Genomic DNA, 20,401 nt, shown 5'->3' with positions numbered 1-20,401 from the left:
CATTAATCATTAAGTTTTAGTGTTTTCTTTGTGTTTTCTAGATTTGTTTCCTGCTTTAAATTTGACCCCCCTCTAAATCTTACGCTTAAATTTGACCCCCCTCATTACGCTTATTTGCAGCATTCTAATATTGTTTTTGCCTTTGTGAATTTTATACACAGGCTGTTGACAAATTACCAATTATCCCTACTGCACTAGAATTAATTGGGATACTATTTACTACGGTAAATGAATATAGATTAAATCTTCTATTTATATTCTTAATGTGCTTAATGTTGTATAGTAATATAAACTTCTCTTTTTATTTCAGTGGTTTACATATCGATATCTCTTGTTCAAGCCCGACCGGTAAGTATTATTGCTTACCTTCATCTTGATATTGACTACATCATAATATTAATAGCATTGGTCGAAATCTACGTCAAAGGACTAATTATAACCATGCAAAATTGGTTGATGATTAAAGCTACCTTGTAAAGAGACTAACCTGTCTCAATTATAGTGGTTAATGATTTTTTTCCTACAATACTTTCTTAAATCGGATCTTTTTTGCTTGTCCTTTGTGACAGAGATCTCAATAAATTGGCTAGTATTGTACCTAATTTGCAAGCAATTTCATTTGAATGTTTTTTACTTACACATGGAAGAGCTCTTTAGAATCCTGAACAAGTCAGTATCAGATATTTGCTAGACTTGGTTTTGAAAGTTTTAGTGTTTTCTTTGTGTGTCTTGCTCATTAATCATTAAGTTTTAGTGTTTTCTTTGTGTTTTCTAGATTTGTTTCCTGCTTTAAATTTGACCCCCCTCTAAATCTTACGCTTAATTTAGCAGTGACTATATGTACCTCCTCACAATCTTTTATCATTCGATGCTTTGTGTATTTGTTTGATGTTAATTCTATCATTCTTAAATTAGGTCTTATATTTGTTTCTCCTTTGTTCTAGCTGATTGGATTTGTTATTGATCAGGGCCTAGCTGCCTTAATTGAATTTGTGTTCTTGTGGTTTAATTGGCAACCTATAAAGTGAAAGATTCTTAATAAGGTAATAGCTTCGTGTTCTTTCTTATCAAGTTACTAACCATTTTAATTTGTTATTGCCTTAATTAGCATTAGCTGGTTCTCTTTTTCCAGTACAAAATATTTAGTTCAGAAACCGTGACCAATTTAATGGAGTCTTCATGGATTAGTTGCATAAGGTTTACTAGTCCAATCCCTTTTGTTAACTGATATTACATTAATCTTATTTTCTTAGAAATATTAATTATGTTAGTAGCTAGATTGGCATGTCGTACATTATTTGGTGGCCTGGTGGGGGAAGAGATTTGGGAGGGAAAATAACTAAATCAAATTGAACATATATTTAGAGGCTTAAATACATTAGTAGATATTTGTTATCTATTTCTTCATCTTACCAAATACAACATTAATGTAATAATGTTGTTCCCTTCAAGTCTTCAACTAAGCCATAGCAATGAATGATACCTTTCTAGAATTAAAAGTACATGAATGTAGGGAGGGAAAAAAAATTAGAAAGAAAGAAAAGAAAAGAAGCAAATTTTCATATATTTTTGTGTAAACACACAGCATCATTTCCAATTTTTAGTAGCTTGTTTTCATTAGTTTCCTTCTTAATTACCTTTAATTGTTCCATTACTTGAGGCAGGGGCATTGACTTTATACATAGCTTAATAATTAAGAACATCTCAGATTGTATATAGAAATTCTATGAATACAGATTCATGTCTTAGATAATGTACATATTTATATCTATATTTAGATTAAAATCATCTTCATCAGCAGTCAAGTTATCATTATTAGCTGCCTCAGAGGAAAAATTCGCATTCGAAAAGATCACTAAAAGTTCCTGGATAGTTTAATAAAGTTTATTTTCATGCTAAGTTATATAAGTTACTTTGCAGTTTGCACATCTCTCTTTATATTATTAATTTTATCATCATGGACAATATGGTCACTTTGTTTTTAATTTGATCACTTCCGATTAATTTTAAAATATATGATGTCAGTTAGGCCAATATGTTATATACATGAACATGCTTGCGTGAACCACCTAGCTAGTTTCCTTGGGATTTCGTGTACATTAATTAGTTATATATTTAATTTAATTTATTAGGTATATTTATTTATTATACTAAATTATTAGGTATATTTATTTATTATACTAAATAAAAAGTTAGGACTCTATATATAATGAATTATATTTTATAAATGTTGTATTAATTAATTCTTATTGTTCAAATCCGTTAATAATATAATTTGATATTAATCCTAAATTATCAAAAATACAACATTCATATATTTTTAGTTGATTATACATTTAATTTTAATAAATCTGTTAGATATTTAATTTCGTGTACATTAATTAGTTATATATTTAATTTTAATAAATCTGTTGGTGATAATTTTTCATGTGAAATAGGTTTTAGATCTTCAACTCTTGCTGCTAGCTACTTTACTTTGAAAAAAGAAGAGAAATTATCATTTGAAAGAGGTAATTATAATTTTCTTATATTTTCTTTTAAATACTATTTAAGTTTTTAATATCTGATTTGCATATAAAAGAATAAATTTCTTGCCTTTAGAATATATATAGATTTTTAATGAATAGATTTTTTAAAATCTTTATTTGTAATCCCTCTTAGTCATGTCAATCGATAAGTCATGGATTGGAAAACCACGAACCACGCATGAGTATAAAGATGGTTTAAACAAGTTTTTGGATTTTGCTTTTGAGCATCGATCTCTCGCGGGTCGTCAGATTAAATGCCCTTGTCCGGTGTGTGGTTTTGGCAAGTGACAAACAGGAAAAGTTTTTGAACATTTAATAGTCAAGCCATTTCCAGAAAACTACAAAGTTTGGTATTGGCATGGTGAAGAAGTAGTTGGAGTTGGGTCACAAGTTCATCAAACTAGTCACATTGTACAAGATGATTCGACATCTCAGCATCCAATGGTAACAATGCTCAATGACGCGTTTGGAGTTGCTGGACATGACTTGAATGAAGATGGAGATGGAGATGAAGACAACATAGAAGATGGAGATGGAGACAATGCAGAAAATGAAGAGCACAATGGAGAAAATGTAGAATTTTACAAGTTGTTAGAAGATGGCAATGAACAATTGTATGAAGGGTGCACAAAGTATTCAAAATTGTCTTTCTTAATTAGTCTGTATCACATAAAGTGCTTATATAGAATAAGCGACAAAGCCATGACCGAAATTCTCAAGTTATTAAAAGATGCCTTTGAAAATGCAAAGATTTCAAATACATTCTATGAGGCCAAGAAAACCATAAATAAACTAGGGCTTAATTATACCAAGATACCTGCTTGCCCTAATGACTGCATGTTATATTGGGGGGAGGATGAAGATTTGCAAGAATGCAAAAGATGCAAGACATCTAAATGGAGCGATGCTAAAAAGAAGAAACCAGCAAAGATCTTGCGATACTTTCCACTAAAACCGAGACTTCAACGATTATTCATGTGTTCTAAGACTGCTCAATCAATGCAATGGCATGCTTTGACAGAAAAGAAAGATTCGAAGATGAGGCATCCGCGGGATTCTAAAGCTTGGAAGATATTTGATTTACTTCATGATAGGTTTGCCGAAGATCCTCGAAATGTACGTCTTGGTCTTGCAGCTGATGGATTCAACCCCTTTGGAGCTATGCGTACAAACTATAGCGTTTGGCCAGTGGTGCTTATTCCATACAATCGGCCTCCATGGGAGTGCATGAAGCCAACATCACTTATCTTGTCAATGATTATTCCTGGAGAGAAAATTCCGGGGAACAACATAGACGTATACTTACAACCTCTTATTAAAGAGTTAAAAGAGTTGTGGTATGATGGTGTTCAAACATTAGATAGGTTCAGGAATGAAATGTTTACATTGTGAGCAGCATTAATGTGGACAATTAGTGATTTTCCAGGCCTTGGTAACTTATCTGGGTGGAATGTACACAGTAAATATGCTTGTCCTACATGTAACTTCAGCACTGATTCATATAGATTAAAGCATGGTGGAAAATGGTGTTTTTTGGGGCATCGCCGTTTCTTAGAAAGGGGTCATAAGTTTAGGCTAAGTCGTGCAAAATTTAATGGAAAAGTTGAGTTGAGGGATCCCCCAGCAGTACTAACAGGATCAGAAATATTGGAACAACTTGAAGGAATCAATGTTTTATTTGGGAAAGAACTACAGGAAAGTAAAGGTAAGAGGATTCGACGAAAAGTTGTTGAAGAAGATGATGAATCGGGGATGTGGAGGAAGAAAAGCATATTTTTTGATCTTCCTTATTGGGAGTCTAACTTATTGCGCCATAATCTAGATGTTATGCACATTAAAAAGAATGTTTGCGACAATGTATTATACACTTTGCTCAATGAGACTGGAAGGTCAAAGGATAATCTCAAAGCTCGTAAGGATCTTAAAGAAATGGGTATAAGAAAATATTTATGGCCAGATGAAAATGGGAGATATCATCCATCTTTGTTCACAATGTCAAATTCCATGAAAGATATATTCTTGCATACTATAAAGAATATTAGAGTACCAGATGGTCTCTCGAGTAATATTTCACGGTGTGTTGACCTGAAGCAAAGAAAGCTTTCTGGATTGAAGAGCCATGATTGCCACGTTCTTATGCAGCAACTATTACCCATTGCCATACGTAATGTGCTGCCAGATAAAGTTACTGCAGTGCTAATAGAGTTGTCTTCATTTTTTCAACAGTTGTGCTCTAAAAGCTTAAGTCTTACAGAACTTGAGAAGCTCCAACCTCGAATTATCCTTACCCTTTGTCATTTAGAAATGTTGTTCCCTCCTTCTTTCTTTACAATCATGGTTCATTTAACTTGTCATCTAGTTGATGAAGCAAAACTCGGAGGACCAGTACACTATAGGTGGATGTATCCTATTGAGAGGTAAATATCTCTTTTCAATCATTATTCATTTAACTTATCACTTAGTTATATCTTGCTTAGGTATTTAACCTGTCACTTAATTATACAAACTAGGTATTTAGGTCATTTGAAGTCTTATGTACGAAACAAAGCTAAATCAGAAGGTTCTATAGCTGAGGGATACGTGGCTGAAGAAGCTCTTACATTTTGCTCTCGATACTTAGAAGGGATTGAGACAAGATTTAATAGGCCACCACGTGTTGATGATTGTCCGGATGATAATTACAGTACACATGTGGATTCCCTTTTTCCACAAATGGGGAACTCAAAGGGAGCTTTCACAGTATTTGAGTTGTTACCTATGGAAAAAAAACAAGCACATCGATATGTGGTTTTAAATTGTCCATATGTCAAACTGTTCATTGAGTAAGTGCTTAAGGATTTTCGTACATGTGGTTTTTTATTTACTTGAAAATAGTTGTTTAGTTAGAGTTAAACTTTCATATCTGACTGTGACTTTAAAGATTTTGTACGAAGACGATCTAAGGGTAGAAGGCCTTCAAATGTAGAGATAGAAAAAAGAGTCAATAAAGATTTTGTTACTTGGTTTCCTGCGCAGGTAAATAGAGAAGTGATAATTTTTTGCTAATATTGAGCTAGTATTTGTGGATATAATAACTATTATCTCTATCATAATAGCTTATGAACCCAGATATTATGAATAATGTGCATGAGGATTTGAGATACTTAGCAAGGGGTCCATCACGATATGCCAAGAGGTTTTCTACATTTAGTATTAATGGGTTCTCCTTTCGAACTACCAATCGAGACAAAGGGTTAAAGACTCAGAATAGTGGAGTTTTTTTAATGTCTTCAACTCCTTGTGTTGCTAGCGCTAGTGATGCTGATGTTAGGAATGCTGATTTGTCATATTATGGCAAACTAGAAGATATTATAGAACTAAACTACAATGGCCAATTTCGGGTTACTTTATTCAAATGTAAATGGGCTGACACCACCAGAGAACGGGGCTGTAGAAAGGATAATTGGGGTTTTACTTCTGTTAATTTTTCACGAGTAATACACAGTGGTGACCGAGAGGAGGATGATCCATATATTGAAGCCTCACAAGCTCGAATGGTGTATTTTGTCAATGATGAAGTGAATAAAGATTGGAGTGTTGTCGTGCATTTGAAGCCAAGAGATTCATATGATATGGGGGGAAATGAAGATGATGAAGCATGCGAGAATGAGCCATGGTTAGAGCAAAACTTAGATTCTTTATTTGAAAATGGTGATAATCTATCATTGTTAAGAGATGAGGTAGATGATAAACTACTAGATAATAACATTGGAGAAGATGAACACATGTCAGAATAGTAGGTGAGTTTTATTAATAAGTGGTTTATTATAGAAAAATAATTTTTGTCTACATTTCTTCTTTTTCAATTTAACTTTTGTTTGTAAATTTTACATAAATATGTTGTTTAGACTCATTAATTGATTTAATGGAACTACTAAACCTTGATGCACATTTTATTCTATATTTATTAATTATTTATTTGATCTATTATGCAGATATGCCAAAGCAAAAGAAGTACAAGAATTTACTTAAAGCAGCAGCTGCCAATTCTTCACAAGACAAGTCAGTAGCATCAAATGCATCACAAGTCAAGTTCCTAGCAGCTGCAAATTCCTTCCGAGACAAGTCGGCAGCAGCTGCAAATTCCTCCCGAGACAAGTCGACAGCAGCTGCAAATTCCTCCCGGGACAAGTCAGCAGCTTCAAATTCCTCCCGGGACAAGTCAGCAGCTTCAAATTCCTCCCGAGATAAGTCGACAGCAGTTGCAAGCTCCTCCCGAGACAAGTCGGCAGCTTCAAATTCTTCTGAGCTATCATCAGTTGCTCCAACTATATCTGAGCATCCATCCGAACCTAAACGTAAACGTGGGCATGAATCTAAGCATTACTGGACTGTTGATGCCATAGGTATGTAATATTCTCAAATGTAATATTCTCCAGCCACCTATCACACCATTTCTTTCACTCCTCTTCCTTTCCAAATTTCACTATCTTCCAATTTATATGTCCTTGTTCAGATTTTCCTCCAAAATATTTATGAGCCATGAAATGTTCATTTTAGTTTTATTTTTTGTTAATTTGGAGCAAGATTAGCCCAGTTTTTTTTCGAGAATTAATCTACTTATTTGGTTCAACTTATTCTTTAAGTTTTTTTTCTCTTTCTGAAACGTCCCTACCTTTCTGAAAATTTGTTAAATTAAAAAAGACTTTAAAATTTAGACAAATAAACCCACCTAAAAGACTCATTTCCACTTTGATTTCTAGAAATATTAAGCTGATTGTTGAAGTTTAGCTTCTTCCTCATTTAATTTCTATAGAGGCAATTAAAACATTATCACAACAAAGAGCAAAATATTCAGAATAACGAAAAAGCTTTGAAGTTATTGATCTTCACGCATATTTTATATATGCATGATTTCTCTAAAGTTGATAATTCCATATTAAAGAAAATTAGATACCAGATCTGAATGAAAACTTTTGGCATAGCATGATTTTATTGAGATACATGTTCTGACTCTAATGTATCCTTTACTGAAATTATGTTACGAGAATATATAGTACATTTTTTTCTTGTTTTAATAATGATATTTATCTTGCAGTGGATATTACTAATATTAGCCTATTTTCACCTTGATTCGGAATTCTAATGTATAATATATAGTATTATATATGTTGCTGTTACATTATACCCTGCACAAGAATCAATCTTTTATAATATATATCTATCATCATATGTTTTATTCTTTAGTTGCTCAATTACTCATTTATTTATATTTATTTATCTATTTTAGATGAATATGAAAATAGTACACGCCTTCATTTATTAGTGAATGATGTGCATAATTTGCCAGAAGGTTTGCGCATAGTTGTCAATTTTGATAGACAACACGCAGCAATAGGAGAAGCAGCCGGACTCTGGTGCGCAGAAATTGTGATTACACTTTGATTATGTAAAATTCATTGCTCTTTCTTTCCCTGGTAATGGCGCCAAAAACATGATGCCAATACCATGGTTCACAACTTCGCACAACTAACCAGCAAGTGCACTGGGTCGTCCAAGTAATACCTTACGTGAGTAAGGGTCGAATCCCACGGAAATTGTTGGTATAAAGCAAGCTATGGTCACCTTGTAAATCTCAGTCAGGCGGATATAAAATAGTAACGGGGTTTTCGAAATTAATTTATAAAATAGGGATAGAAATACTTATGTAAATCATTGGTGAGAATTTCAGATAAGCGAATAGAGATGCTTTCGTTCCTCTGAACCTCTGCTTTCCTGCTATCTTCATCCAATCAGTCTTACTCCTTTCCATGGCTGGCTTTATGTAATGCATCACCATTGTCAATGGCTACTTTCGGTCTTCTCTCAGGAAAATAATCCAAATGCCCTGTCACGGCACGGCTAATCGTCTGGAGGCATCACCCTTGTCAATGGTTACATCCTATCCTCTCAGTGAATATGGTCAACGCACCCTGTCACGACACGGCTATTCATTTGTCGGTTCTCGATCATGCTGGAATAGGATTTACTATCCTTTTGCGTCTGTCACTACGCCCAGCAATCGCGAGTTTGAAGCTCATCACAGTCATTCAATCATTGAATCCTACTCGGAATACCACAGATAAGGTTTAGACTTTCCGGATTCTCTTGAATGCCGCCATCATTCTAGCTTACACCACGAAGATTCCGATTAGGAGATCTAAGAGATACTCATTCAATCTGATGTAGAACGGAAGTGGTTGTCAGGCACGCGTTCATAGGGAATGATGATGATTGTCACGTTCATCACATTCAGTTTGAAGTGCAAATGAATATCTTAGAAGCGAAATAAGATGAATTGAATAGAAAACAGTAGTACTTTGCATTGATCTTTGAGGAACAACAGAGCTCCACACCTTAATCTATGGAGTGTAGAAACTCTACCGTTAAAAATACATAAGTGAAAGGTCCAGGCATGGCCGAATGGCCAGCCCCTCTGATCTAAGAACCAGGCGTCCAAATATGATTCCAAAGATCCAAAGATGTCTAATACAATAGTAAAATGTCCTATTTATAATAAACTAGTCACTAGGGTTTACAGAAATAAATAATTGATGCATAAATCCACTTCCGGGGTCCACTTGGTGTGTGCTTGGGCTGAGCTTGAGTGTTGCACGTGTAGAGGTCCTTCTTGGAGTTGAACGCCAGCATTTGTGCCAGTTTGGGCGTTCAACTCTGGTTTTGGATCCTTTTCTGGCACTGGACGCCATAATTGGGCAGAGAGTTGGCGTTGAACGCCAATTTGCGTCGTCTATTCTTGGCCAAAGTATGGACTATTATATATTTCTGGAAAGCCCTGGATGTCTACTTTCCAACGCAATTGGAAGCGCACCATTTCGAGTTCTGTAGCTCCAGAAAATCCACTTTGAGTGCAGGAAGGTCAGAATCCAACAGCATCAGCAGTCCTTCTTTAACCTCTGAATCTGATTTTTGCTCAAGTCCCTCAATTTCAGTCAGAAAATACCTGAAATCACAGAAAAACACACAAACTCATAGTAAAGTCCAGAAATGTGAATTTAACATAAAAACTAATGAAAACATCCCTAAAAGTAACTAGATCCTACTAAAAACAAACTAAAAACAATGCCAAAAAGTGTATAAATTATCCGCTCATCACAACACCAAACTTAAATTGTTGCTTGTCCCCAAGCAACTGAAAATCAAATAGGATAAAAAGAAGAGAATATACTATAAATTCCAAACTATCAATGAAACATAGCTCCAATCAAATGAGCGGGACTTATAGCTTTTTGCCTCTTGAATAGTTTTGGCATCTTACTTTATCCATTGAAGTTCAGAATGATTGGCATCTATAGGAACTTAGAGTTCAGATAGTGTTATTGATTCTCCTAGTTCAGTATGATGATTCTTGAACACAGCTATTTTATGAGTCTTGGCCGTGGCCCTAAGCACTTTGTTTTCCAGTATTACCACCGGATACATAAATGCCACAGACACATAATTGGGTGAACCTTTTCAGATTGTGACTCAGCTTTGCTAAAGTCCCCAATTAGAGGTGTCCAGGGTTCTTAAGCACACTCTTTTTTTGCTTTGGACCTTGACTTTAACTGCTCAGTCTCAAGTTTTCACTTGACACCTACACGCCACAAGCACATGGTTAGGGACAGCTTGGTTTAGCCGCTTAGACCAGGATTTTATTCCTTTAGGCCCTCCTATCCACTGATGCTCAAAGCCTTGGGATCCTCTTTATTTGCCCTTGCCTTTTGGTTTTAAGGGTTATTGGCTTTTTGCTCTTGCCTCTTGGTTTTAAGAGCTTTGGCTTTTTCTGCTTGCTTTTTCTTTCTTTTTTTTTTTCGCCTATTTTTTTTCTTTTTTTTCTGCAAGCTTTGTTCTTTGCTGCTTTTTCTTGCTTTAAGAATCATTTTTATGATTTTTCAGATTATCAAATAATATGTTTCCTAGTCATCATTCTTTCAAGAGCCAACATATTTAACATTCTTAAACAACAACTTCAAAAGACATATGCACTGTTCAAGCATTCATTCAGAAAACAAGAAGCATTGTCACCACATCAATATAATTAAACTAAGTTCAAGGATAAATTCGAAACTCATGTACTTCTTGTTCTTTTGAATTAAAACAGTTTTTATTTAAGAGGGGTGATGGATTCATAGGACATTCATAACTTTTAAGACATAGTTACTAACTACTAATGATCATGTAATAAAGACACAAACATAGATAAGCACTTAACATAGAAAACGAAAAATAGAAGAAATAAGAACAAGGAATGAATCCACCTTAGTGATGGTGGCGTTTCCTTCTTGAGGAACCAATGATGTCCTTGAGCTCTTCTATTTCTCTTCCTTGTCTTTGTTGCTCCTACCTCATTGCTTTTTGATCTTCTCTAATTTCATGAAGGATGATGGAGTGCTCTTGATGTTCCACCCTTAGTTGTCCCATGTTGGAACTTTAATTCTCCTAGGGAGGTGTTGATTTGCTCCCAATATTTATGTGGAGGGAAGTGCATCCCCTGAGGTATCTCAGGGATCTCTTGATTTGCAGCCACATGTTCTACCACTGAGCTATAGGTCCTTTACATAATTGTTTTACCACACCAAACTTAGAATGTTGCTCGCCCTCGAGCAAAAGAAGAAGGAATAGATGAAGAAGAAGATGTGGAAAAAAAACTAGGATTATGAGGGAGGAAGGTGGGGATCCTATGGGGTCCACAGATCCTGAGATGATCCTGTGAGGTCCACAGATCCTGAGATGATCCTGTGGGGTTCGCAGATCTTGAGGTGTTCAAGGAATTACAACCTTGCACCAAGTTAGGCATGTAAAATACCCTTGCACACAACTCTGGGCGTTCAGCGCCAGGTTGGTGCCCATTTTGGGCATTCAACGCCCATTTACTGGCCATTTCTGGCGTTGAACGCCAGAACCATGCTTGTTCTGGGCGTTCAGCGCCCAGATGATGCCCATTTTGGGCGTTCAGCACCCAGACACTGCCCATTTTGGGCGTTCAGCGCCAGAACCATGCTCTGTTCTGGCGTTGAACGCCAGGCAGGTGCTTCCTCCAGGGTGTGATTTTTCTTCTGCTGTTTTTGATTCCGTTTTTAATTTCTATATTTATTTTGTGACTCCACATGATCATGAACCTATAAAGACATATAACTAAGAAAAATATTGTTAGATAAATAAAAATTGGGTTGCCTCCCAACAAGCGCTTCTTTAATGTCAATAGCTTGACAGTGGGCTCTCATGGAGCCTCACAGATGTTCAGAGCATTGTTGAGACTCTCCAACACCAAACTTAGAGTTTGGATATGGGAGTTCAACACCAAACTTAGAGTTTGGTTGTGGCCTCCCAACACCAAACTTAGAGTTTGACTGTGGGGGCTTTGTTTGACTCTGCTTTTAGAGAAGCTTTTTCTGCTTCCTCTCCATGGATGCAGAGAGAGATCCTTGAGTTGTAAACACAAGGTTGTCCTCATTCAATTGAGGGATTAATTCTCCTCTGTCCACATCAATCACAGCTCTTGCTGTGGCTAGGAAAGGTCTTCCTAGGATGATGGATTCTTCCTCTTCCTTTCCAGTATCCAGGACTATGAAATCAGCAGGGATGTAAAGGCCTTCAACCTTTACTAACACTTCCTCTACTTGTCCATAAGCCTATTTTCTTGAATTGTCTGCCATCTCTAATGAGATTTTAGCAGCTTACACCCCATAGATTCCCAGTTTCTCTATTACAGAGAGGGGCATGAGGTTTATTCCTGAACCAAGGTCACACAGAGCCTTAAAGATCATGGTGCCTATGGTACAAGGTATTATGAACTTTCCAGGATCCTGTCTCTTCTGAAGCAATGTCAGTTGATCCAGATCACTTAGTTTATTGGTGAACAAGGGAGGTTCATCTTCCCAAGTTTCAATACCAAATAATTTGGCATTTAGCTTCATGATTGCACCAAGAAACTTGGCAGCTTGCTCCTCAGTAACATCCTCATTCTCTTCAGAAGATGAATACTCATCAGAGCTCATGAATGGCATAAGGAGGTTCAATGGAATCTCTATGGTCTCTAGATGAGCCTCAGAGTCCTTTGGTTCCTCAGAGGGAAGCTCCTTATTGATCACTGAACGTCCCAGGAGGTCTTCCTCCTTGGGATTCACGTCCTCTCCTTCCCTTATAGGTTCGGCCATGGTGCTTATGTCAATGAACTTGCACTCTCCTTTTGGATTCTCTTCTGTATTGCTTGGGAGAGTACTAGGAGGGATTTCAGTGATCCTTTTACTCAGCTGGCCCACTTGTGCTTCCAAATTTCTAATGGAAGACCTTGTTTCATTCATGAAACTCACAGTGGCCTTAGATAGATCAGAGACTAAATTTGCTAAGCTAGATGGATTCTGCTCAGAATTCTCTCTCTGTTGCTGAGTGGATGATGAAAAAGGCTTGCTATTGCTGAACCTGTTTCTTCCACCATTATTAAAGCCTTGTTGAGGCTTTTGATCCTTCCATGAGAAATTTGGATGATTTCTCCATGATGAGTTATAGGTGTTTCCATAAGGTTCACCTAAGTAATTCACCTCTGCTATTGCAAGATTCTCAGGATCATAAGCTTCTTCTTCAGAAGATGCCTCTTGAGTACTGTTGGATGCAGCTTGCATTCCATTCAGACTCTGGAAAATCATATTGACTTGCTGAGTCAATATTTTATTCTGAGCCAATATGGCATTCAGAGTATCAATTTCAAGAACTCCCTTCTTCATAGGCGTCCCATTACTCACAGGATTCCTCTTAGAAGTGTACATGAACTGGTTATTAGCAACCATGTCAATGAGTTCTTGAGCTTCTGCAGGCATTTTCTTTAGGTGAATGGATCCACCCGCAGAAGTATCCAATGACATCTTTGATAGCTCAGATAAACCATCATAGAATATATCCAGGATGGTCCATTCTGAAAGCATGTCAGAAGGACACTTTTTGGTCAGCTGCTTGTATCTTTCCCAAGCTTCATAGAGGAATTCACCTTCTTTCTATCTGAAGGTTTGAACATCCACTCTAAGCTTGCTCAGCTTTTGAGGAGGAAAGAACTTGGCTAAGAAAGCCGTGACCAGCTTATCCCAAGAGTTCAGGCTGTCTTTGGGTTGAGAGTCCAACCAGATTCTAGCTCTGTCTCTTATAGCAAATGGGAAAAGCATGAGCCTGTAGACTTCAGGATCTACTCCATTAGTCTTAACAGTATCACAGATTTGCAAGAATTTAGTTAAGAACTGAAAAGGATCTTCAGATGGAAGTCCATGAAACTTACAGTTCTGCTGCATCAGAGAAACTAGCTAAGGTTTCAGCTCAAAGTTGTTTGCTCCAATGGCAGGAATGGATATGCTTCTTCCATGTAAGTTGGAATTAGGTGCAGTAAAGTCACTAAGAATTCTCCTTACATTATTATTATTTTCGGTTGCCATCTCCTCTTCTTGTTCGAAAATTTCTGAAAGGTTATCTCTGGATTGTTGTAATTTAGCTTCTCTTAGTTTCCTTTTCAGAGTCCTTTTAGGTTCTGGATCTGCTTCAACAAGAATGTTCTTGTCCTTGCTCCTGCTCATATGACAAAGAAGAGGACACAGAAAAATAATAATAATAACAGGGATCCTTTATACCACAGTATAGAGGTCCTTTTGTAAGTGGAAGAAGAGAAGAAGAAGAAAAACTTCGAACACAGATAGAAGAGGGGGGTTCGAATTTGGTGAGTGATGTGAGGAAGAGATGTTAGTAGATGAATAAATAAATAGAATAAGATGAGAGAAGGAGAGGATTTTCGAAAATAATTTTTTTGAAAAAGAGTTAGTGATTTTCGAAAATAGTTTTTGAAAAATGTTAGTAATTTTCAAAAATTAAGATTTAAAAATTGAAATAATTAGTTAATTAAAAAGAAATTTTGAAAAAGAGGGAAGATATTTTCGAAAATTAGAGAGAGAGAGTTAGTTAGGTGGTTTTGAAAAAGATAAGAAACAAACAAAAAGTTAGTTAGTTAGTTGAAACAAATTTTGAAAAGATAAGAAGTTAGGAAGTTAGAAAAGATATTTTGCAATCACTTTTTTGAAAAAGGTAAGATAAGAAGATATTTTTGAAAAGATATGATAGAAATTAGTTTTTGAAAAAGATTTGATTTTTAAAATCTCAATTAATGACTTGATTCACAAGAAATCACAAGATATGATTCTAAAACTTAAAGTTTGAATCTTTCTTAACAAGTAAGTAACAAACTTGAAATTTTTGAATCAAAACATTAATTGATGATGTTATTTTGGAAAATATGATGTAAAATTAAGAAAAAGATTTTTGAAAAATATTTTTGAAATTTTCAAAAATAACTAAAAAAAATTGAAAAAAGATTTGATTTTTGAAAAAGATAAGATTTTTTTAAAATTGAAAATTTGATTTGACTCATAAAAACAACTAGATTTTAAAAATTTTTGAAAAAGTCAAATCTAATTTTCGAAATTTTAAGAGAGAAAAAGGGAAAGATATTTTTTTGATTTTTGAATTTTTATGATGAGAGAGAAAAACAAGAAAAATGATGCAATGCATGAAAGTTATGGATCAAAACAATGAATGCATGCAAGAATGCTATGAATGTCAAGATGAACACCAAGAACACTATGAAGATCATGATGAACATCAAAAACACATTTTTGAAGAATTTTTAACGCAAAGAAAACATGCAAGACACGAAACTTAGAATTCTTTAATGCTTAGACACTAAGAATTCAAGAATGCATATGAAAAACAAGAAAAGACACAAAACATGCAAATGCAAAGATCAAACAAGAAGACTTACCAAGAACAACTTGAAGATCATGAAGAACACTATGAATGCATGATTTTTCCGAAAAATGCAAGATGCACATGCAATTGACACCAAACTTATAACATGACTCAAGATTCAAACAAGAACACAAAAAATATTTTTGATTTTTATGATTTTCTAATTTTTTTGTATTTTTTTCGAAAATTATTTGAAAAACAAAAATAAGGATTTCAAAATCTTTAATATGAATTCTAGGAATCTTGTGCTCTTTAGTCTAAAGCTCCAATCAAAGGGTCAGACATGGCTTAATAGCCATTCAAGCTTTAGAATGGATTTACATCCATTGAGGTGATTAGTTGAAGACCAATCCCAAAGGAGTTTGGGTATGGCTTTTCAGCCAGATAGGATTCAACATGTTACCATGAAACTCTAGAATTCATTCTTGAAAGTTTTGAAGCCATAGAATAATTTATTTTTGAAAACATTTTTATTTTAATTTTTTTTTTCGAAAACAAAGGAGAAAATTTTGAAAGATTTTTGAAAAATTTTTGAAAAGAAAACAAAAAGAAAATTTACCTAATCTGAGCAACAAGATGAATCGTTAGTTGTCCAAACTCGAACAATCCCCGGCAACGGCACCAAAAACTTGGTGCGCAGAAATTGTGATTACACTTTGATTATGTAAAATTCATTGCTCTTTCTTTCCCTGGTAATGGCGCCAAAAACATGATGCCAATACTATGGTTCACAACTTCACACAACTAACCAGCAAGTGCACTGGGTCGTCCAAGTAATACCTTACGTGAGTAAGGGTCGAATCCCACGGAGATTGTTGGTATGAAGCAAGCTATGGTCACCTTGTAAATCTCAGTCAGGTGGATATAAAATAGTAACGGGGTTTTCGAAATTAATTTATAAAATAGAGATAGAAATACTTATGTAAATCATTGGTGAGAATTTCAGATAAGCGAATAGAGATGCTTTCGTTCCTCTGAACCTCTGCTTTCCTGCTATCTTCATCCAATCAGTCTTACTCCTTTCCATGGCTGGCTTTATGTAATGCATCACCATTGTCAATGGCTACTTTCGGTCTTCTCTCGGGAAAATGATCCAAATGCCCTGTCACGGCACGGCTAATCGTCTGGAGGCATCACCCTTGTCAATGGTTACATCTTATCCTCTCAGTGAATATGGTCAACGCATCCTGTCATGGCACGGCTATTCATCTGTCGGTTCTCGATCATGCTGGAATAGGATTTACTATCCTTTTGCGTCTGTCACTACGCCCAGCAATCGCGAGTTTGAAGCTCGTCACAGTCATTCAATCATTGAATCCTACTCGGATTACCACAGACAAGGTTTAGACTTTCTGGATTCTCTTGAATGCCGCCATCATTCTAGATTACACCACGAAGATTCCGATTAGGAGATCTAAGAGATACTCATTCAATCTGATGTAGAACGGAAGTGGTTGTCAGGCACGCGTTCATAGGGAATGATGATGATTGTCACGTTCATCACATTCAGGTTGAAGTGCGAATGAATATCTTAGAAGCGAAATAAGATGAATTGAATAGAAAACAGTAGTACTTTGCATTGATCTTTGAGGAACAACAGAGCTCCACACCTTAATCTATGGAGTGTAGAAACTCTACCGTTAAAAATACATAAGTGAAAGGTCCAGGCATGGCCGAATGGCCAGCCCCTCTGATCTAAGAACCAGGCATCCAAAGATGATTCCAAAGATCCAAAGATGTCTAATACAATAGTAAAAGGTCCTATTTATAATAAACTAGTCACTAGGGTTTACAGAAATAAGTAATTGATGCATAAATCTACTTCCGGGGCCCACTTGGTGTGTGCTTGGGCTGAGCTTGAGTGTTGCACGTGTAGAGGTCCTTGTTGGAGTTGAACGCCAGCATTTGTGCCAGTTTGGGCGTTCAACTCTGGTTTTGGATCCTTTTCTAGCGCTGGACGCCAGAATTGGGCATAGAGCTGGCGTTGAACGCCAGTTTGCATCATCTATTCTTGGTCAAAGTATAGACTATTATATATTGCTGGAAAGCCCTGGATGTCTACTTTCCAACGCAATTGGAAGCGCGCCATTTAAAGTTCTGTAGCTCCAGAAAATCCACTTTGAGTACAGGGAGGTCAGAATCCAACAGCATTAGCAGTCCTTCTTTAACCTCTGAATCTGATTTTTGCTCAAGTCCCTCAATTTCAGTCAGAAAATACCTGAAATCACAGAAAAATACACAAACTCATAGTAAAGTCCAGAAATGTGTATTTAACATAAAAACTAATGAAAACATCCCTAAAAGTAACTAGATCCTACTAAAAATATACTAAAAACAATGCCAAAAAGCGTATAAATTATCCGCTCATCAGACTCCTTGCAGGAATTTATGGGCAATTGGCCACTGATTGTGTAGCATTTCCAATCAGTTTTGATAAGTGGTCAGACATTCCAGAGAGCTTTTTGAAAATCAATGGAATATTTTTTTCCAAGTAAGAAGATTACTTAACTCTAAAGCTTATTTCTTTGTCATTATTTAGTTATGTTTGTTAGTTAATATATATTCTTTGTTCCATATTAAAGGCTCGATTTTGCTTCAAAGTATGTGATAGCTTGGCCAAACGATTTCTTCTCCAATCGCTTGGCAAAAAATGGAGGGAACATAGGATAAAGCTTTGGAATGAGTTTTATGATCCGAGGTTGAGTAAAACCGAGATCATAAATAATACACCAGAAGATATTGCTCTTGATCAATGGGCTTTATTCGTAGAATATCGTTTGAAGCCTGAAACTCAGGTAAGTACTTACAATCCTAGTTAAATGTTGTCCCACTAAAAAGCCTTATATATTTTACTGCTGTAAATAGGATATTGAATTCATATGGAATGTTGTGAATGCATGTTTAACTCTATTTAATTGTGTCCAAATTTATCTTTCAGAATCTTTGTAAGAGGAATCAAGAAATTCGGCAAAAAGAAATAATTCCTCATACTTCAGGTGCTAAATCAATTGCAAGAAGAAGGGCTGAATTGGTAATCATTTCTATGTGTGGATTTCATACATTTAATTTTATTTTAGCATTATCCAATTTTTCAATTTAATTCCACTTGTCTCCCCAACTATTATGAGAATTGTCATGATAAAATATCAACACAACTTTCACAGGTTCGTTTCTATGTTGGTAATCATGAATTGGTAATCATCAATAACATTAATTTCTCAGCTTATGTTTAGTTTGCTGCCATTATTATATTTTATATAGCATAGGAGTCATTATGTTAGCACCTAATGCATCTCAGTTGTTATATTGTTGCTGTTAGTTACTTAATTTTATGCATATCTTTTCTTCAATGATATATTTCTTGATTGAGTCTTTCTACTTTTCTTAAATTTTAGACGGAAGAGACGGAAAAAGAAGTTAGTAAGGTTCAAATGTGGGACATCACTCACAAGAAAATAGATGGAAGTTATGTTAATGAAAAGGTTAAAGAAATAGCGGTAAGACTAAAGTACAATAAGTAACTTGTTTGTATTTCTTTTTCTTTCTTTTTTATAAGATAATATTATGTTTGATTCTTTCCCTTTCTTTTTATATATGTAGGAGAAGATTGAAGCATATAGCAGTCAACAAGCGGTAGAATCAACCGTTAATTCTCCTCTTGATGCTCTTGGAGTAGTTCTTGGGAAAGAGCACCCTGGTCGTGTTCGAGGTTTAGGCATGGGAGCTGTTCCAACTGTTGCTTTCAAGAACAACACCACAAGAATTAGTCAGATGAACTTAGGTTCTTCAAATGATGCTAGCACATCATCTACTTGTGGTCCCAATGTGCAAAAAGAGCTGGATACTGTTAAAGCGCAGTTTCAAGCATTAGTCTGTTATATTGCTTTTAAGATAATATATAATTTGGAGGGTAGCTACATGGATATTTATTTGACAAAATAGAGAGAGATCGATGGTTGAAATAGTTAAATTAGTGTGAGTTTCCTTTTCCTAATTCCCAGAAAATAGAGGATTTATTGTGCAAAAGTGCAGTTTTCTTTTTTGATTGAATAAATTTATATTAATAGTTTCAGATTCAATTTTATATCTTTTTTTATTGTACTCATAATTATATTTTTGTTGTAGGGATTGGATCAAGAGAGTGAGATTCCATCACCAAGAGAGTTAGGAAGTAGGTCTTCTGGAGCAAGCAACAAAGAAGCATGATCTTGTATGATAAAGATTTTATGTATTAAGTATTATAGATATATGTTAAGACAAATTATTGAAAAATGTTATCTTTGATACTTTGTTTTTGGATTATGATTTTTTATTTTCGGAGATTGTGTATGAATTAAAAATCTTGTTATGATGTTTGATTTAAGGTTATGCTTTTTGGTTATTATGAGATTTTAAAGTTTGAGTTCTAAAAATGTCACTTTAAATATATAGTTTCAATCTCATTTTAAAAAGTATAAAATTGTAATTAGGTAAAAACGACGGCTAAAAACGCCATTTTAAACAAAAATGGTGCCATTATATCCTGGTAAAAACGGCAGTTAAAAAATGCCATTTTAATCGAAAAGGATGCCATTAAACCCTGGTAAAAATGGCAGTTAAAAAATGCCATTTTAATAGCAAAGGATGCCATTAAACTCTGGTAAAAACGGTGGTTATAAACGCCATTTTAAACGAAAAGGATGCCATTAAATACAGGTAAAAACGGTGGTTATAAACGCCATTTTAAACGAGGAGGATGCCATTAAACCCAGGTAAAAACGGCGGTTATAAACGCCATTTTAAACGAGGAAGATGCCATTAAACCCAGGTAAAAATGGCGGTTACAAACCGCCATTTTAAACAACAACAAACCGCCGTTTTATTTGATTAAAATGGCGGTTAAAACCGCCATTTTAACCGCCAAAAACCGCCGTATTATCCATTGGTTATTACGGCAGTTTTCTGAAAACCGCCATAATAACCAGAATGGCACCCAGAATTCTGGCGTTTCTTGGGGTGCCATTTTCGGTAATAATGGCGGTTGTAACCGCCGTAATTACCTTAAAAAACCGCAATTTTAACCCCTTTTTTTT

The 20,401-nt window shown here is 35.3% G+C and overlaps 1 protein-coding gene and 1 pseudogene across 1 annotated transcript; both read left to right on the top strand.

Annotated features, from left to right (window-relative positions):
• The first annotated feature begins 2,663 nt into the window (after window positions 1–2,663).
• On the top strand, window positions 2,664–6,304 carry LOC107620598 (uncharacterized; annotated as a pseudogene).
• An 11,562-nt stretch (window positions 6,305–17,866) lies between these two features.
• LOC107615708 (uncharacterized) lies at window positions 17,867–19,271 on the top strand. Its single transcript, XM_021111937.2, has 4 exons — window positions 17,867–18,124; window positions 18,268–18,360; window positions 18,725–18,826; window positions 18,930–19,271. The coding sequence occupies exons 3-4, from the start codon at window positions 18,761–18,763 to the stop codon at window positions 19,269–19,271; spliced, it is 408 nt and encodes a 135-aa protein (XP_020967596.2). The 5' UTR covers window positions 17,867–18,124; window positions 18,268–18,360; window positions 18,725–18,760.
• Window positions 19,272–20,401: the final 1,130 nt, after the last annotated feature.

The sequence above is a fragment of the Arachis ipaensis genome, chromosome B9, assembly GCF_059453495.1.
Source record: "Arachis ipaensis isolate K30076 ecotype BB chromosome B9, ASM5945349v1, whole genome shotgun sequence".
NCBI classification, from domain to species: Eukaryota; Viridiplantae; Streptophyta; class Magnoliopsida; order Fabales; family Fabaceae; genus Arachis; species Arachis ipaensis.
The sequence above is the reverse complement of the archived record's forward strand: the minus strand, read 5'-3'. Positions and strand labels throughout refer to the sequence as shown.

Coding starts and splice junctions, on each gene's coding strand:
- LOC107615708 (XM_021111937.2), top strand. CDS start 18,761: ATGTGGGACATCACTCACAAGAAAATAGATGGAAGTTATGTTAATGAA. Junction 18,827..18,929: donor AAAAGGTTAAAGAAATAGCG/GTAAGACTAAAG, acceptor TTATATATGTAG/GAGAAGATTGAAGCATATAG.